Genomic DNA, 18,559 nt, shown 5'->3' with positions numbered 1-18,559 from the left:
CCAAATAAATTCGATTATTTTTGACGAGGTGACATGCTGATTAGTTTTCGGCAAAGAAATTTTCAGCGGGTTCGGCGATATAGAGCCGAAAAAGTGCTAAAAATGACAGTTTTGTGAGAACTCGAATGAACCGATTTGAGTGATCCAAAAAACATTCGATTTGTAATGATGGGGGGAAGTGGTGATTAGAATTTGGCAAATACAACTAAATGTACAAAAAATGGCAGTTTTTGAGAGAACTAAGCATCCAATGCCTGTGTTCACGCAACGATTGCTTTTGAAGAATTTTTTGTTTCTAGTTTTCAAAAAAAAATTTATTGAATATCGAAAAATAATTTGCATTTCAATTCTAGTTTTAGCTAAAGTTCTAAGCATCACTTATATACTTCAAATAAATTATTACAACTTTGCAATTCAGTTTACATAATTCTTAGAAATATTAGACAATGTTCTTTATTTTTAATAAATATCTAAATCGCAATAAGCTTTGAAGAATATATCTATATTCATTACAATTTAAAACCAGTTGTAAGTAGCATTTTGTCTTAATTGCATAAACTTTGCGATACGTATACATATTTAACTTTTTTGCGTAGTTTTATTGTCAATCAATTGTTGGTGTTAATGCATCAAAGATATTATCTCCTATGAGATATCTCTCTTTCTAATCAACTTAAAATCTAAATTTCTAATCAATAAGAATGATAATTCAGTTATTTAGATAAAATGTTTTTGCAGGCAAATTAAAATTTTCGATTTAACTAAAAAGTAATCAATACGATTACCAATTGATGTCTTTCAAGCAAACTTCTGATATCTGTATTGCATAAATTCAATTATTTTATATAGCATATTTTGTTTCTTCCATTTCGGGCTATAATAAGTTAATTTTATTTAAGTGTAGATGCCAACTGTAATCAGTAGCTACATATATACCACAAAACGTATACAAGCTTCGGCTTAGATTCTGATTAGAATCGATCAAGTTCACCTCGAAATTCTGAACTTTCATGATTTTTTATAATTCATCTAATCAACGGTGTCCAATCAATATCTTTCGAACAGTTTTTGAATTTTGAAACTTATCTAGCTACATCGAACGACTTTTAAATTCTTTAAATCGGTTCAGCAGTCTTTAAGGAAAGAGTCGACTTAACTTAAAACGTCGGTAAAATATGAAATTACTAAGTCGGATTATTTTGCGAAAACAAACTTCTCCTATAGGAAGCTAATTAGATGTAACTCGCATTTCACTTTTTTGAACATTACACTAACTTCGAGATATGTATAAATATGCAGCCCATTATTCAAAATTTAACGAATTTATATAGGTAACCTTTTTATTGTAGGTCTATAATATTTTAGGATATTGGTTTTGAACATTAACTTTATCAGTGTGCAAAGTTTTATAGAAAACTTAGAAAAAAAAATCAACAATCAATTAAAGGAAACAGAGTGGGAAATTTTTTGCTAAAAACCAATGAGCTATAGTTCAAACTGACTTCTTACTAAAAGTTCTTAAATAATCAAAATTGCTTAAATATTTTTGGCAGAAATGTGGATAAAAAATTTAGAATCCTTAAGAAACTGCTTAGCTGATCTTCTCGTAATACCTATAAACGATAGTTCTTTCCAACTTTCAACAAATAGCATTACATTTGACGAAACATCAATTACATATTTGAAATTTGTATAGTCATCTTTGAGAAATTTTTGATTAGAGGTTACATCATAAGTTACATACACATACGCCCACACACTTTTTTTAAAGTTAATGTCAAATGATACAAAATGACCTAAGACGTCGAGAAAACATAAAATTAGCAAATCGGAGTTTCTTGCAAAAACAAACTTCTCTAACTTTTCGGTTCAAGTTCGTGAAGTTGCAAAATGTTTTTCCTCTATCATTCCAAAGATGTGTTTGTGTGTGGTATACATGTAAAAAAGTATTTACTGATTCTATGTCCGATAAGTGTGCTTAACTGTCTTTCTGTATCTTTGTTTGCACATATCTCAACGAAACTAGAATCCCGCAATTCATATTAATGTGGGCGCTGCTCTATTAAGCTTTATTGTATCGCAAGCAATTTATTTCTCATAATGGCTACGTTATGACGTTAATATCAGATAAATACTTATGTCGATGTAAAGTTTACAATGTTTGCACTTAAAGGAAACACGAACTAACGATATTACAAGAAACTGTTAAACTATTACGCTTATCGTAAAACACACCCTAATCGTGTAGCTATTTAATTCAATTGAAAAACTGATTTATCAAACAATACATTTTTATTGCAATTTGTTAATCATCGCACACATGCGATTAATCGTATTGAAGAAAAAATTAAATTTAATCCATGGTAGTTACAACAAAAACTAAATTTCAATCAAATAGCTATAACTCACACTCACAGAAGAGATTATTATTATTCGAATTTCAAAGTTTTTGGCAAAATTTTGAATGAAATTGTTAATTGTTGTGTCTTTTCTTAACTTTCTGTGGGGTAATGAAAATGAAATTTTCATCATATTTTACAAAATCTTTTTGTATGTTAATGTGTTTAGTATGTATGTATGCATGTATGCATGTATGTGCGGATACAAATTTTGTCGACGATTTCGAGGTCGCAGATCAACAGATTTTCGTAATAAAAGGAACATTCGATTGTTATTGATAAGGAGATGTCTGATTAGTTTTTGGCAGGGGCATTTCTACCATTTCCGAAGATGCGGAGTAAAAGTGCCAAAAAGCCAATTCAGTTTTTGAGAAGACGGAGTCCGATTTGCAAAACGCAATAATAATTTGATTAAGGTGTTGGTAACGCGATAAAAAAAGTTTTTAAAAAATGCCATTTTGCGGTCAAAATAATCTTTAAACATATGCATATTCAATTATATACGCAGCGCTGTCGCTTTAAAAAATTCAAAATTTTTAAAAGTTTCAAGATTCCCAAAAAAACTTAAAAATTTCAAAAATTTTAAATAATGATACGGGAAGTTTCATCACCTTAAAGCACGTGTCACTAGTGTTTTATTCGTATGCAACAATAATATTTATTTGATTATATTATTAAAAGTGGATCATAAACAATTATCTTCCAAGCAAAACTGAAAATATTATAAGTTTCAGATATAACAAATATATTTAGCTTTAGTAATATTCATCTTACTCTAATATATTCATTTACTTCAATGCACTGATCTATATTTATTCGATTAACACATTATAAACATTGCCATAAATTTTACAGTATTTCCTGAAGCCACGTGCTGACCATAAACATCCTTTTTTGTGGTCAGTGATTAAGATCTGCATCATAAAAGGCCCACATAAAATTACATTGTCCACACATATTGCCGAGGTTGCAAGGATATTTTACGGATTAAAATGTATTTTATATTTGGAAAATAAAATGTATATCTTAGCAGCATCGACACTATAATTTATTATTGGAGAATGTAGATTTGATATTGACACACACACTATAAAAATTGTAGCAATGTTTGAAATTAAAGATAAAAGCTTTTGTTCTTAACAACTAAGCTTTTGCTCTTACCAACTAAGTAGACTAATAAATTTGCACTTTTTAGTTATTTTATAGTTTTTCTTGGTGCTCAAATCAAATTATATTTGTGATAAATATAAACTCTATGTTTATAAAAATTATTAACTATTCTTAGGGCGACAGTTTTGAAAGCTTTAAAAAAACATTCGAAGTTTTTGGTAAAAGCAGATCCTGTCATTTCGGATACGGAGCAGAAAGTATAAGAAATAGTATCTTTGAAAGAACGAAGCATTTGATTTAGATGATTTCAGAAATATTCGATTTGTATTGACGGGGAGACGTTTTTTATTAAGACGCAGGGAAAAGTTCAAAAATTCTATTAAAATAATTTAACAAATATTGCTTCAGCAGTTCCAGTTTTTTTAAGAAGTTTAAAAGTTTAAAAAAAAAACTACTTTTGCTTCAAACTTTTAATTTTCAAAATTTCTAAATCTTTTTTATATACATGAAATAAATAATTTTCAATTCATTTTATGTAATTCTTAGAAATATGAGTTATGGTTCTCTATTGTATCCTAAAATATGAGATAAGATCCTTTACTCAAACTGGTTTGTTGATATGTTGTACATATATTTTATGTGAACCTGTATAAACGTCATAGTTCATATGTTTAATCTATTATTATTTTCTATTATTATTATCTACTATTATTAATTTCTTTATTGATATTTAATTAATTTTATACCTTAAATGATTAATTACGGTTCATGAAGTTTGAGCAATTTAATTTAAAGCACTACCAGTTTAAATTACATATTGTTCATTTGTAGGGCAATCTTTACAATATGAACAACTCAAGAAATATAAAGAATTCAAAATATATTAAAAGTTTATTTTAATGCTATTAAAAATTTCAGAATATAGATAATGAGGTGATATAATGATAGGGGCACGAAGGTCCATTTCTATTTTGAGCAATTATATTGTGAAACCAAATCAATAATATTACAATAAATAACACATTTTCAATAAACAACTATTTGACTATTTTTAGTGAATCTCTAGTACTATTTAAGTTATATAAAAAACTGTTAAGTATAACTTGAAATTAGTAATACATCTTAAAAAATAGTTGAATAACGTATACTTACAAATATTATTAATATAAGTAAACTGAACAACAGTGCTCACAACCAAAATGACTAATAACGATATAAAATACTTTTGTTATGAATTTTCAAACATTGACATTTATCTCCTGATAGCAACGTCGTAAGAATCCAGATGGTGGCTGGTTACACATCCTTTGAGATATTGGTGGTGGGCCTTTTTACCCACGGATCTACAATCGCCGCTTCATCCTATATGCATTTTATTATATACATGTTTTAAGATAAAATTGAATTTATTGTACTCACTTCAGTTTATATATCTAAAATGAATTATCATTACATTATTAAATTATATTACTTAACTACATATTGTTTTTATAGCAAAAGTTTTAATTTAATATAATATTTTCTAAACATCATAAAATAATGATTAGTAATTAATATTAGTAATGATATTCCAATAATAATAATAATGAAATTTATTCTAATTATTGATTTTGCAGAGTGGCGCATTGCAATGACGTTGACCGCTCATTGGTTCCAAGCGACGGTCACGTGACCGAACATTTTCCAAATTAAAGAGAAAAGCTCGCGGGGCGATGAGGCTCCGTCCACCGGACGCCGGGACTCGGGCGCTGCTCGCACTTCTAGTTTTCATATTGACAGCCGTCGGTAAGTTATCACATTCATTTTATTATAATAGTCTAAGAGCCAGTGAACTATTTGACTAACCTGTTTTCTCAAAGCTAGAATTTTTTTAATGATATTTTATTATCGGTACATTAAAAAATTTTTCAATGTGTTCCACAAATTTGATTTGGACAATTTTTACAGTACTAAAAGAGAAAACAATAGGCTTTTGAATGACGCTAATAAGAAAGTAATTAAACAAAACGCACTATCCGAAAACATTAATTGAATAATTATTTTCTCCTTTTTAGCTAATAATAAAAGATTATTCAGCATATATTACTATACATTCTATGGTCTAAGCCAATATGAGTAGAATTACGTAATTTTTTTTTTCGATATCTTTTATGGTTACGCCAAAAATTGAGTTTGGAAAAGGGCATATTTTCAATAATATCTCGGTCATGAGGTGAGATACAAAGTTGAAGTTTGCTATATCGGATGTTTTCAAAATGACCTTCAAAATGTCGTACAAATTGTTCAAATACAAGAGTATTAGTCGATTATGTATGGCAATGCGTCCACACCCTTGCGCGTCGTGACTATTATGTACTCTGGCAGACCCTTGCAACCGTCAGAATGGTCTGGCATTTTACATATGCTTTCTGAACAGTTAAAAGAATATATCCTCAAAATTTGAGCCTTGTGAAAGCAAGTTAAAAAAAAATTTTTACATTTTCAAAAACTCGAGGGATGATGACGCAATCGCAAGATACTTGCCAGACCGGCACTTTCTTAATGTATCGATAATAAAATATCATTAAAAAAATTTCTAGCTCTGAGAAAACAGGTTAGTCAAATAGTTCACTGGCTCTTAGACTATAAATGGTTACAGTTGGGAAATGTCATGATGTTCTCGTTTTGAAACAAATATGATTATACGTATGTATATATTTTGAATATATAACTCGTTACGTCGTTTTATAGTTTTATCGCCAGTATTTAAAATTATTTTTTACTACAGATTTTATTATAATTTTATCTCGTATCGAACGATCTTCAGTAAAATGGAAATATATTTTAGTGAAGATGGATATACAGATATCAATATATTATGATTCTGAATAAAAACTAGTGCTGCATAGCATCGTCCCATAAGGCAAATTGCTGGAACTTTTTGTACCAAAAGAAATTTGAGAGAAATAGATTTTTGAAATTTTTGAAAATGTTTTTTCAATCAATCAAATCGATTGATCTGTGTTTTCTAAATAGTCGACAAAAAATTGTATATGCGCATACATACACACGAACGTGCATTTTTTCTATGGTATTCCAAAATGTTCAGAAACTATTGAAACGTAAAGATATATAAAATAATCATTTTCGATTTTTTTTGTTATTACTATAACTTACCCTTTATTGTTATATACTAGTCAGTTATGCTGGCAGGGTTCAAATACAAGAAATACCAGGGTTGCAGTTTTAAAATCTGTGTTTGCCAAGACCAAAAAATGTTCCCTATTTAGGATTTAACTAGTCATTAATAGCAATTGATGTACGATATCTAAAATAACTTTATTTCTTAAGGAAATTGTTTTTTGCTTTTGAATCCATACTGATGAAGGTTTGATGTCAATTGTTTTTATGTCTATAAAACTTAAGTTCAGTAATAAGTTCCAAGTGAAGTGAAGTCGCACTCTGATTTTGTAAATTAATTTATACAATTCATTCATGTTCTATTTAAGAATATATGCTGAACAAATAAAAAAATGTTTTTAAAGATATTGTAAAATAATGTATACAATTAATTCATGTTCTAATTAAGAATATATGCTGAACAAATAAAAAATTCTAGTTTTTTATAATCTATTTATTGAAATAGCAACGATGATTGCTAATTATTAGTTCTAAATAAATACCAAAATGTTTAGAACTTTATTAGTTCTAAATAAATACCAAAATGTTTATGAACCGGTGCCAGCTTTTATATTATATCGTATATGTAGGTATTGTTTGTGATTTTACATTTTGATTCCTTGTAGATTAAATATATAAGAATACGCCCAGTATTAGTAAAGTTATATATAAAATCTATCTTGTTTTAGTACAATTAAAAATCGCCATTTGATACAAAGTTTTAAAAAAATATTGACCTAAGTTAATTTCAAAGTATTTGAAGCACATATTTTCATTATGAATTAATAAATATTATTAAGTCTATCTTGTTTCAATACAATTAAAAATGCCATTTGATAGAATCTTTTGAAAAATTATTTGTTTCTATCTTAATTTCGAAGTATTTGAAGCACATATTTCCATCTGATTTTGTTCAAGAATTCAGTAGATTGCGTAGATTCAGTAGATTTTATTTAGTAATATTGTAGTAATAAAACTGATTTTGTTTTTGTAGGTGCTATGAACTAAGTAACAAATGATATTAATCTATAATTTTAATTAGTAATTTTGTTTTTAGCACAGTAACTTTTCATACACGTTATTCATTAACTTTGTATGAGTAAGTATTTGACAGTTATAATAACGTATAATTATAACGTAAAAAGGATTACGTAACCATTATTATTTATAGCTATTGCTTTTTTTATTAAACTTTCTGTATCTAACCTAATATATTTTTGATAATGTGTATTGATTACATATAATTGAACTACCCATTAACGTATATGAAAGTTCAATTTAGCTTTAATAAATACAATTGATTGCTGTTTTTGTGTAAGGTCTATATTTTATCATTTACCAACATACACGCTTTAACTATATTTCTACCACCTAAATTTTATGCCTTCGCGCATATATCTTTTTATATTTGTCCAATTTGCACGCAACAAAATTAAACACATTACATGGCATTAATATATAGAACTTTAGATATAATTATGAAATAATAATTAGTACAAAATCAATAGAGTTTTCATCACCGAAATGGCCCGACAAAGCCATATTCCCGCACGCCACCTATCATGCGTATGTCAATAATAATCATTTATCCATTGACATAGTGATTAACTGAAATGTAATAATGCATCGATGGACAGAAATATTATGCTTCCATGGTGATTTGTTCCATCAATCCCTTGAATGTAATCAGAGATTATTATAAACCGAATGAGCTTACATTCTATTAATAATTACTTAATTTTGTCGGTTATTCACATTATCAGTTATCACGTAAAGCTTTTCTAGAGTTACACATTATTACGACCGGTATTTTTTATTTTTATTTCATAAATTATTCGTAGGCAGACTATTTTAATTGATTTCTTACACTTAATCATCATGTATGTAGAGCTGATATACAAGTTGTTAAAAAGTACAATTGATTTTACGCAAAAGCAATCTTTTTAAGTAAGAATTCTTAATAAAAAAATTATGCATTAATTTTTATGATGATTGTAAACAATTTCAACCACGGTCATTTTTTTTTCAATTATAATATATAATGTTTTAGCGGTTAAAGTATTGAGATACTTCTGACAACAAAAGATCTTTTAAATATGCGTTGGGTGAAATTTTAAAACTTTTGTTGTGAAAAGATAATATTTATGATACAAATGTTAATTATGAGGGGGTTAAACGGTAGATTATTAGGGTCAAAAACAATTTTTAACTAGTTGTGGTATTTTACTTCAGGGCACGTTGCACAAATATGTAACTAATCGATTCAATCATTTATAATTTGATTTTTATACAATCTTCCTGTGAACCTGTATACCCATTCCTGTCTATCTGCTCACCTGTCTATTTCTCCACCTGTCTACTTGCCCATCTGTGAGCTTTTCTACTTTTTCATCTGTTTAAAAGTCCTGTCTACATGCCTATTTATTTACAATATTTTCTTTTGTATTGGAATCAGTAATAATGATTTGTAAATACCATATTTGTCTAATCAACACAACTTGCTAACGAATATTTTTTTAATCAATCTAATCGAGTGCTCCGTTTTCTCACAAACTGCATTGCCATTTTTCGCATTTTTGCCCGGTATTTTCGAAACGACTGGACCAATCTTTCCCAAAAACTAGTCAGTACTTTTTCTTCTCAATAAGAATAGAATGTTTTTCGAATAAATCAAAACGGTTAAACGATGCTCCCGAAAACGTTGACGAAAATCTGTATCTATACAGACATACCTTTTGTTTGTTCTAAAACTTTGACGAGATGACATGCTAAAAATTTTGTTTTTGAGATTTTTGCGATTACTATAACTTACCCTACATAATGTTATAAAGTAACTAGGAACTGGCGAAGAACAAATTGAATTAAAATTAATCGCATATTTGAGTTTGATTAGCATATTTAGAAATATTGCAAAAACCTTGCTTCTAAAAATTTAGCGACAGTTTGTGAAATTGCCAAAAGCAAAATAATAAATTTATCTTTATTAAATGACACTAATAATAGTTACAATACATATTTGAATATCACGTAAACTTAAATAAAATATGATCTAAATTCAATTATATGTCTCGTTTGTACAGAACAATGTACTCATACTATAAGTATACTTTTTTCAAATCAATTTGAATAATGATGATTGAAGATGATTGCTTTTGTCATTACCATGTATATGATTATTGCAATCTAAAAACGTATACATACGATAAATGCGATATTTTTCATCACCGATGACAATGGAAATTGTTGTGACAGGCGCCCTTTACACGTTTTATTACGTACGTATCAATTTTCTTTCCGCGTTTAATAGCCGCTCACGGTTTAACACCGCTCGAGCACGAGATAAGCGAAAAATATATATTACGGCAATAAAACTGTATATAGTAAAGTATTGGGGCTTATATATATACATATATATATATATATATGTATATACACATACATACATATATATATATATATATATATATATAAACTAATATTACATTTATATTCCTATAATAATACAAAAAAATGTGAACTTTCATTATTGATCTTAAGAATCAATTACTCACTGGCAAGTAATTTCTAATTTCTTAACTTCAACAAAACACTTTTAATTATTAACAGAATTGTTGTACAGTTGGTCTCATGTCTCACGTATATAATATTACTAATTGCCAAGAAAAATAATTGCTTTTGTTTTTGCGGACTTGTATGCTAGAGATGTATTTGCATTTTTATAAAGTAGTATTTACATTGTACTTCCATGTAAATACTAGTCTATGATGTAATATTTACATAAAAATTAATTACTTAAAAGTTTTAATAAATAGACCATTAGTTACATTTAGCAAACATTTTTTGCGATTTTTTTTTCAATTTGATATAAAGTTTATAATAATTTCATTTATGCAATTTTAATAGTGGCATTAGAAATGTAAAGTCTATTTTGATCTGATGATCAAAAGAAGAGGTTGTTTTATTAATTTAGAATTCTACGGGCTGTAATTATTGGAGCTATTTTAGCTGTAAGAAGAACTATAACATAACTAAAGAAATTTTACCAATAAGTATCAGTAATAATCACTTCTAGTAAACATTAAAATACAACTTATATCAATTGTTTCTAATTAAGGGGGGAGCTTGCTTTAGAGGCTTTCAAAAATCGATTTTTTGTGCAAACATGTCTTCCAAAACTAGCCAAGAATATATATTCCTAAAATTTCAGAAACAAATTCATATTAATTTTAAAATTACAGAAGAATATAGTGAGCAAGCGTCGAGTATGCGCTATTTCTCGGTTTTTAATTTTTCGATTCTTTCTAATTGACGGGAAAGATAGAAAAAAACTAAACATCCTATCGAAACGAGACATAATTCATTGTACTCATGATTAAATTCTATTCTAGTTGAAGCTATAAAAACTTAAAAAAAGTTATAATTAACCCACTTTTTAAACAATCTAAAGTGAAATGTTGTATTAAAAAACATGATTTCCTGGCGAATTTCTCATTTTTTCTAGATTTTTTAGGTTTAACTAGAATCTATACTATTCAAACTATATTAAGTTCTGATTGTTTTTTTGTTTCGGATGGAAATTGTGACCTGATGTTTTTCGCCAAATGACACCTGCACGCTCGTGGACATCGGCAAAATGCTTGTACCCGGCATATTATGAGATATTTTAATGAAAAAAATTGAAAAAAATGTTGAAATATATAACAATAAAATCCGGAAGTTCGTTTAAATTAAATATTTATTCCCTTCCCTAAAAATTCCTCAAAAAAGCGATTTTTTGAAACCTCTAAAGCCGGCTCCCCCTTTAACAAATTGTATGGTCCAATCCTACGCGATCTCTCCACCGTATTCAATCGTCGTAATGACAGTTTTGTACCAAATAAAAATTTGTTAATGAATATTTAATAGAAATATTGATTTTGAATTGAGACCACAATTGGCCCAATGAACACAGATTTGAAATCAATATCTTCACTTCAAGTTACAATTAAGCTTTTGAGTTCACACGATACGAATATAAAGACGTGCGATATTTGTGATGTTTGATTTTTCAAACTCAATTCTATGAATGTTATTGATGCTATTAACTTTTTTAAATAAGAGTACGTAATTAAATCATAATATTGATGACTGACATAATATATTCGTAATTAGTAACTCGTGATTAGTTACTAATATAGGTTTGTTTAAATACTAACTTACAAAATAGTTGAAATAAAATTCATATGTTACGTTCGATTTAATACTAACGGCTTTATTTAATATGGATGCCGGAGAAAGTTGAGAATATATTTCAGTATTCATATATCGATGCTGATATGATTTCAGGTACGCCCATGAGCGGGCGTATCGTCTTGCACGGCATCTGGTGCGATTCCGATTAGAAGGAGCTGCGCGTGCACTATTATTTAGATTCATCGAGTGTCGACGCGAAGCTTAATACTCTTTCGCATGCAATCATAACATGAAACCGATGTTGAAAACTGCATGCAAAGTGTCTACAATTCATTTAGAAATACTGCTTTCAGTTCAGTTTTTCCGTGAAGTCGACTTTATAACATTTTATTATGTCCTAACTTCTAATTTTCAAATTTTTTATTTCGTGCTTCTACAGGTAATATTGAAGTCTATACGCTCAAAATTAACATATTACTCTGAATTACTATATTACTCTTTCAAAAACAAGTCTACATATAAATACTAGCAAATATATATACTAACTGACCCGGCAAACGTTGTTTCGCCATAAAACTTATTTTTAGTATAAAAAAATGTTTAGAATAAAATTAAATATTATTATTTAAAAACTAACCGATTGCAAATATGGTATATGAGTAAAAGGGGCTGCTAACAAAAATATATGAATAGTATTCCACTGCAAAGTACGCTGCATATAAATGATCCCGAGACATATTAATAGTTTTTGAAAGTGTCAACCTAATCTGAAACCGATTATATTTAAAATGAATTGCCACATTTAAAGTTTAAAGATTTCCATATATTTTAAGAGCGTTTCTACAATAAGTCATTTATTTTTGAATTACGATGCAAAGTTCGATAATTATTTTTCAAATTACATTGTTATGTGGCATGCTAAGAGAACACTCTAAGATTGAAAAAAAATTTAGAGAATGGAAAGTGCAATGGAAAAAATATTGAATTACTAAAATGGTTATAGAAAAATAAGGGTTGGTAATAAAAAAGTAAATATTTAGGGTTGTATTGTATGTATTTTTCAAGGTCACATTATAAAATAAAAAAAAATTGTCAAAAAATTAAAAAAACGTTTAAAAATAATAAATAACCCTTATCACTTAGGAGTATGAAAAATAGATAGTTACCCATTTTTAGACCTACTAAATACAAATATAAAATTTGGTAAGGTGAATGGGAATGAACTTTGTGACACGCAAATTATATATATATATATATATATATATATATATATATATATATATATATATATATATATATATATATATATTAGGGTGGTCCTTAAAATGGTCATTTTTGAATTTCCTTGCTCCCAGAGGCTCAAATGGTTCCAAATAGATAAAAAACAATTTTCTGAAAGTTTTAGCTCTTAATATTAACGTTTAGATAGAGCGCAATTCAATCAAAGTTTGTATGGGAAGAGCATGAAAAAAATTTTGAAAATTAAAAAAAAAAATGTTTTAGGTATAACTTAGCGACAAATAAATGAGTTTTATTCATTCATTTGTTTGCTAAATTACATCTAAAAAACATTTTAAAATTTTTGAACATTTTTCCATGCTATTTCCATACAAAACTTTGATTGAATTGCGCTCTATCTAAACGATAATATTAAGAGCTAAAACTTTCAGAGAATTGTTTTTTATCTAGTTGGAACCATTTGAGCCCCTGGGAGCAAGGAAATTCGAAAATGACTCTTTTAAGGACCACTCTAATTTATATATATATATATATATATATATATATAACAGTTGTAAGTTGTAAGTTTTACACAATTTAACATGATTAATGAATACATCTAACTGTGGTGATAAAAATTTAAATGTTATTTATAAATTTTATTCGTCAAATTCAACGTTTATTGTGTGTGTTTTTGCATCTCTTAATTTGTGTGTTTTATCTGCTGATAAAAGGTCAATCTGAGTTTTGAAACTTATGGAGATCTAATTATATATTTATAATTACTGTACATCTGAGAAAAATGCAAAAAATGTGAAAGCTATTGTGGTTTAGAAGAGTCTATTCAAACAAAAACTGAATGTCATTTTCCAACGATATTACTTTGAATTTTTTATAATCCCATATGCTTAATAATAATATATTCCTATACTATCTATGATGAACTATTCGCAAAATAATAAAGGCTAGTATCGATAATTTATTTGTATAGATGGTAAATAAATATAATGAATAAAAATTAATTTGTATAGGAATAAATGCGAATTTACAATTAAATATTGAAATATTATTGTTATAGTAGTTTGAAAATACTGTATTACTTTAATAAAGAATGATAATGGTTTACATTTTTAGGTGAATTATGGTTCGATATTTGATTGAAAATGGTAATAAATATATATATTTGTAAATTGCTTTTCAGAATATTGTCAGCTTATATTTCTTTGACATACTCTATCACCATACTTAACAAAGTGAGTTTACTCTACTTTTTATATAGTATCTTTAATATATAATTTTAAAGTAATATTAAGACACAAAATATTATTATGGCTTGTGATAATATTTTCAGTGTTAAATTTTGATTAAACATCACAAATTATTCTAGTTCTAATTTATTTGTGGCAGTTCATTATTTAACTCACCCTCCGTTTTATATATCTAAACAAGTGCTTCCACGTGCAGTAACAAAGTCGAAAGCTAAACAGATAAATGACTTTTTAAATTTATTACTTTTTCATTTATGAGCCCGTCGCGTGCTGCTTGGGTTTCTCGTAGTTCAAGAAAATATATTTTTTCAAGAAAATCTCGGCAACTTTCCTATCTCACTGCCGCATCAACGAGATAACGATCGTCTTGTATTGTGAGATATGTAGGCTACCTATATAGCACAATAGACATGACAATGGTATAAGGTTTTCTTTCCTTGGATAAAAATATATTTCTAACATGGTGAGCTATTAATTTCGTACAAATTACATTATCAAAACTATATATATCTTGGATTCTATTGGGATGTTAAGTATTTATCAGTAATATTTAAAACAATGTGGATCTTTGCCTTCAATTGCTGTAAAATAGTAATAAAAATTATAAAACTTTAAATAGATTTTAACTCAATTTTTAACTGGATACTAATTTTTGGTGCCCGGTGAAGCCCACTTTTCTAATAATTTTTTTTTTAAATAAAAATTGTTCTGAAATGATATTGGTAATTAATAGATAATTATAGCGACTTTATACGAGCATAATATTAGAAATTACTGAACCTTTTATAAATTTAAGGGCCGATTCTGCCGTAAAAATATCAATGCTATGTTACGTTTCAGTTTTCATGCAAAATGTTACTAAATACTGTCAAAAGCCGTACGTGCTTGTTGTGCAGTCAGAGGTTTTAGACAGTAAATGCTCAAATATCAGAAAAATGTTATTATAACTAGACTTTTACTATATGTACTATATGTCTTGATAAGATATAAGGAAAGTTTTATGTGTAAAACGCCGGATTGCACCTAGAATTTTGACAGTATTTAGTAGCACTTTGTATGGAAACTGGAACGTAATATAGCCTTGCCATAACTTCAGACTATTATACGCCGGAATCGACCCATTCATCACCATTGGCTAGAATTTTGATATTGATTTTATAAATATCAGTATCATTTAACGTCTGAAGTCGATTGTTAACAGTTTTTGAAAAGACAAGTAAAAATATTTATATTTAAAAATGTATTCAGAATTTAATTATGCAAACAAGTCTTAGTGTTATTACGATGTATTTTATAAAACTGAAAAAGATCACAAAAATAAAGCCTATTTTTTATTTATCATATGAAAGCGATCTTCTGTTTATAATATTGAGTATAAAGTGGATTGCTATTCGTTATAGAAGATATCTGTTCAACATTTGAGAATTATTTATAAATAGAAGTGCATTATCGGATTCTCCGATATATATTTTCCGTGCCAAGATCAGGATGACGTACAGTCATATAGATAGAAGACACATTACTGTTTAAATGCACATTCCAGATGCTAGAACTAATGCTTTTTTTATGTTTTAAAATAAAATCTAGTAATTAGCAAAAAATAGGTTATGCAGCTCGTATTAAAATAATAATTATTCAAACAATAAATGTTTTTATACGGAAAAAAAAGTTTTAAGAGTCCAACGGCATAAATGTGTAACACTATTGATCTTCGATATGAAGGAATATCTTATCCTCATTTTGGTATGGACAATTTATTCGCAATCAGTTTGATAAAAAGCTCTGATTCTCAATTTTCAAATTAAGAAACAGAATACATTACTTCTTATTAAAAATAGTACAATGTATAGTCATTTTGAGCAACAAATTTTAATTGCGATGGTTAAAGCTGAGAAGCGATTTAATTTTTCGAATTGCGAATCAATTTTTCTGCTCTCTCATATTTTTACTGTGCGTTATTATTTATGCATGCTTATATCTATATAAAAATTCACTGTTTGAAATTTTATATGAAATTAAAATTTATATATAAAATATTTACTTTATTTAATTCTGTATGTTTATATTATAACTAGCAAACCCGACGAACTCCGTTTCGCCACCAGATGGTTTCGTGAGAAAGATGAAGAAATTTTTTGTTTGTTTTAAATTTGAAAAGGAAAAATTTAATTTTATTATACAACAGTAATGAATTTATTTCGATTACAAAAATGAAGTATTTTTTAGTTGAACTTCTCTAAGTAAATGAAAGTGAATCCATAATTAATTCGCAAATTTTCAACTAATTTTCTTAGCTATAAACGAAACGAAATCGTTTTGTGCGTTCTGGAGTTATATCGTCAGGAAGGAAAACCCGACTTATTTTTATATATATAGAAGATAATCTATTTGAAATTATTTAAAACAGTTATTGATTATTTTTATTACTCGAATTTTTAATTACGGTGCGGGAGTTCCAGCAGCTTGCATTAAGGCACGATGCCATGCACAACTAATTTTCTTAGCTATAAACCTTGCGGAGCCCGAGACCTTTCCAACGAATACAAAATTGTCGAAATCGGTTCGTGCGTTCTGGAGTTATTTCGTCAGGAAGGAAAACCCGACTTATTTTTATATATGTAGAAGATAATCTTTCTGAAATTATTTAAAACAGTTATTGATTATTGTTATTTCTCGAATTTTTAATTACGGTGCGTGAAGTTCCAGCAGCTTGCATTGGGGCACGATGCCATGCACAACTAATTTTCTTAGCTATAAACCTTACGGAGCCCGAGACATTTCCAACGAATGCAAAATTGTCGAAATCGGTTCGTGCGTTCTGGAGTTATTTCGTCAGGAAGAAAACCCCAACTTATTTTTATATATATATAGAAGATAATTTATTTGAAATTATTTAAAACAGTTATTGATTATTTTATTACTCGAATTTTTAATTACGGTGCGTGCAGTTCCAGCAGATTGCATTAAGGCACGATACCATGCACAACTAATTTTCTTAGCTATAAACCTTGCGGAGCCCGAGACCTTTCCCACGAATGCAAAATTGTCGAAATCAGTTCGTGCGTTCTGGAGTTATTTCGTCAGGAAGGAAAACCCGACTTATTTTTATATATATAGAAGATAATCTATTTGAAATTATTTAAAACAGTTATTGATCATTTTTATTACTCGAATTTTTAATTGCGGTGCGTGAAGTTCCAGTAGCTTGCATTAAGGCACGATGCCATGCACAACTAATTTTCTCAGCTATAAACCTTGCGGAGCCCGAGACATTTCCAACGAATGCAAAATTGTCAAAATCGGTTCGTGCGTTCTGGAGTTATTTCGTCAGGAAGGAAAACCCGACTTATTTTTATATATGTAGAAGATAATCTTTCTGAAATTATTTAAAACAGTTATTGATTATTTTTATTTCTCGAAATTTTAATTACGGTACGTGAAGTTCCAGCAGCTTGCATTAAGGCACGATGCCATGCACAACTAATTTTCTTAGCTATAAACCTTACGGAGCCCGAGACATTTCCAACGAATGCAAAATTGTCGAAATCGGTTCGTGCGTTCTGGAGTTATTTCGTCAGGAAGGAAAACCCGACTTATTTTTATATATATAGAAGATATTTATCAGTGTGGATGTATCAGTATGGGTAGCGCGCTGCTTTGTGTAAACTAGATAGCGAATTTAGGCCCTCGTTTTGGACAACCTTGATATCTTGCAATAGCGTTGTTTATTTTTAAAAATTTGAAAATATAAATTATAAATATATTTCCAATGAAAAATAAAATGTTAATGGAAAATCTTCGCACTATTTTTCCCTCATTTTTATTATTATTATTATTATTAATATTATCTTACTATTTCTATTATTGTTATTTTGTTATATTTTATTATTTTTCTAGTATTATTTTATTATTCTGAAATTTTATTTATATTATTTATAATCTTATTTTTATTATTATTTGCTATATTTACATTAAATCAAATTACGGATATTATTTTTTATGTAAATTTTATCCTTTGCTCTTTTATTTATTTAAATTTATATTATTATTTATCAATATTACTTGATGTTAATAAATTAGCAGTTGTAATAATTATTGAAATTAAAAAAAAAAAAAAAAAAAAAAAAAAATTCTGAATCGAGTGGAGGTTTAATCGAGCTCACTGACCTGCACCTTAGGACAGTACTACTTGCTATTTATTTATTATTTATCAATGTATATAAACATTTGTGA

General features: G+C 27.9%; 1 protein-coding gene across 1 annotated transcript in view; it reads left to right on the top strand.

Moving 5' to 3' along the window:
* Window positions 1-18,559, top strand: part of LOC113371591 (acetylcholine receptor subunit alpha-like) — a 219,180-nt gene that overhangs the window by 105,956 nt on the left and 94,665 nt on the right. Inside the window, exon 3 of the mRNA XM_026612225.1 lies at window positions 5,126-5,294. Coding sequence (XP_026468010.1) covers window positions 5,222-5,294 — 73 coding nt within the window. The 5' untranslated portion in view covers window positions 5,126-5,221. The remainder of the gene's footprint in view (window positions 1-5,125; window positions 5,295-18,559) is intronic.

This window comes from Ctenocephalides felis, unplaced genomic scaffold (genome assembly GCF_003426905.1).
Source record: "Ctenocephalides felis isolate EL2017-DRISC unplaced genomic scaffold, ASM342690v1 CF-g0.4_SCAFFOLD_01492, whole genome shotgun sequence".
NCBI classification, from domain to species: Eukaryota; Metazoa; Arthropoda; class Insecta; order Siphonaptera; family Pulicidae; genus Ctenocephalides; species Ctenocephalides felis.
The sequence above is the reverse complement of the archived record's forward strand: the minus strand, read 5'-3'. Positions and strand labels throughout refer to the sequence as shown.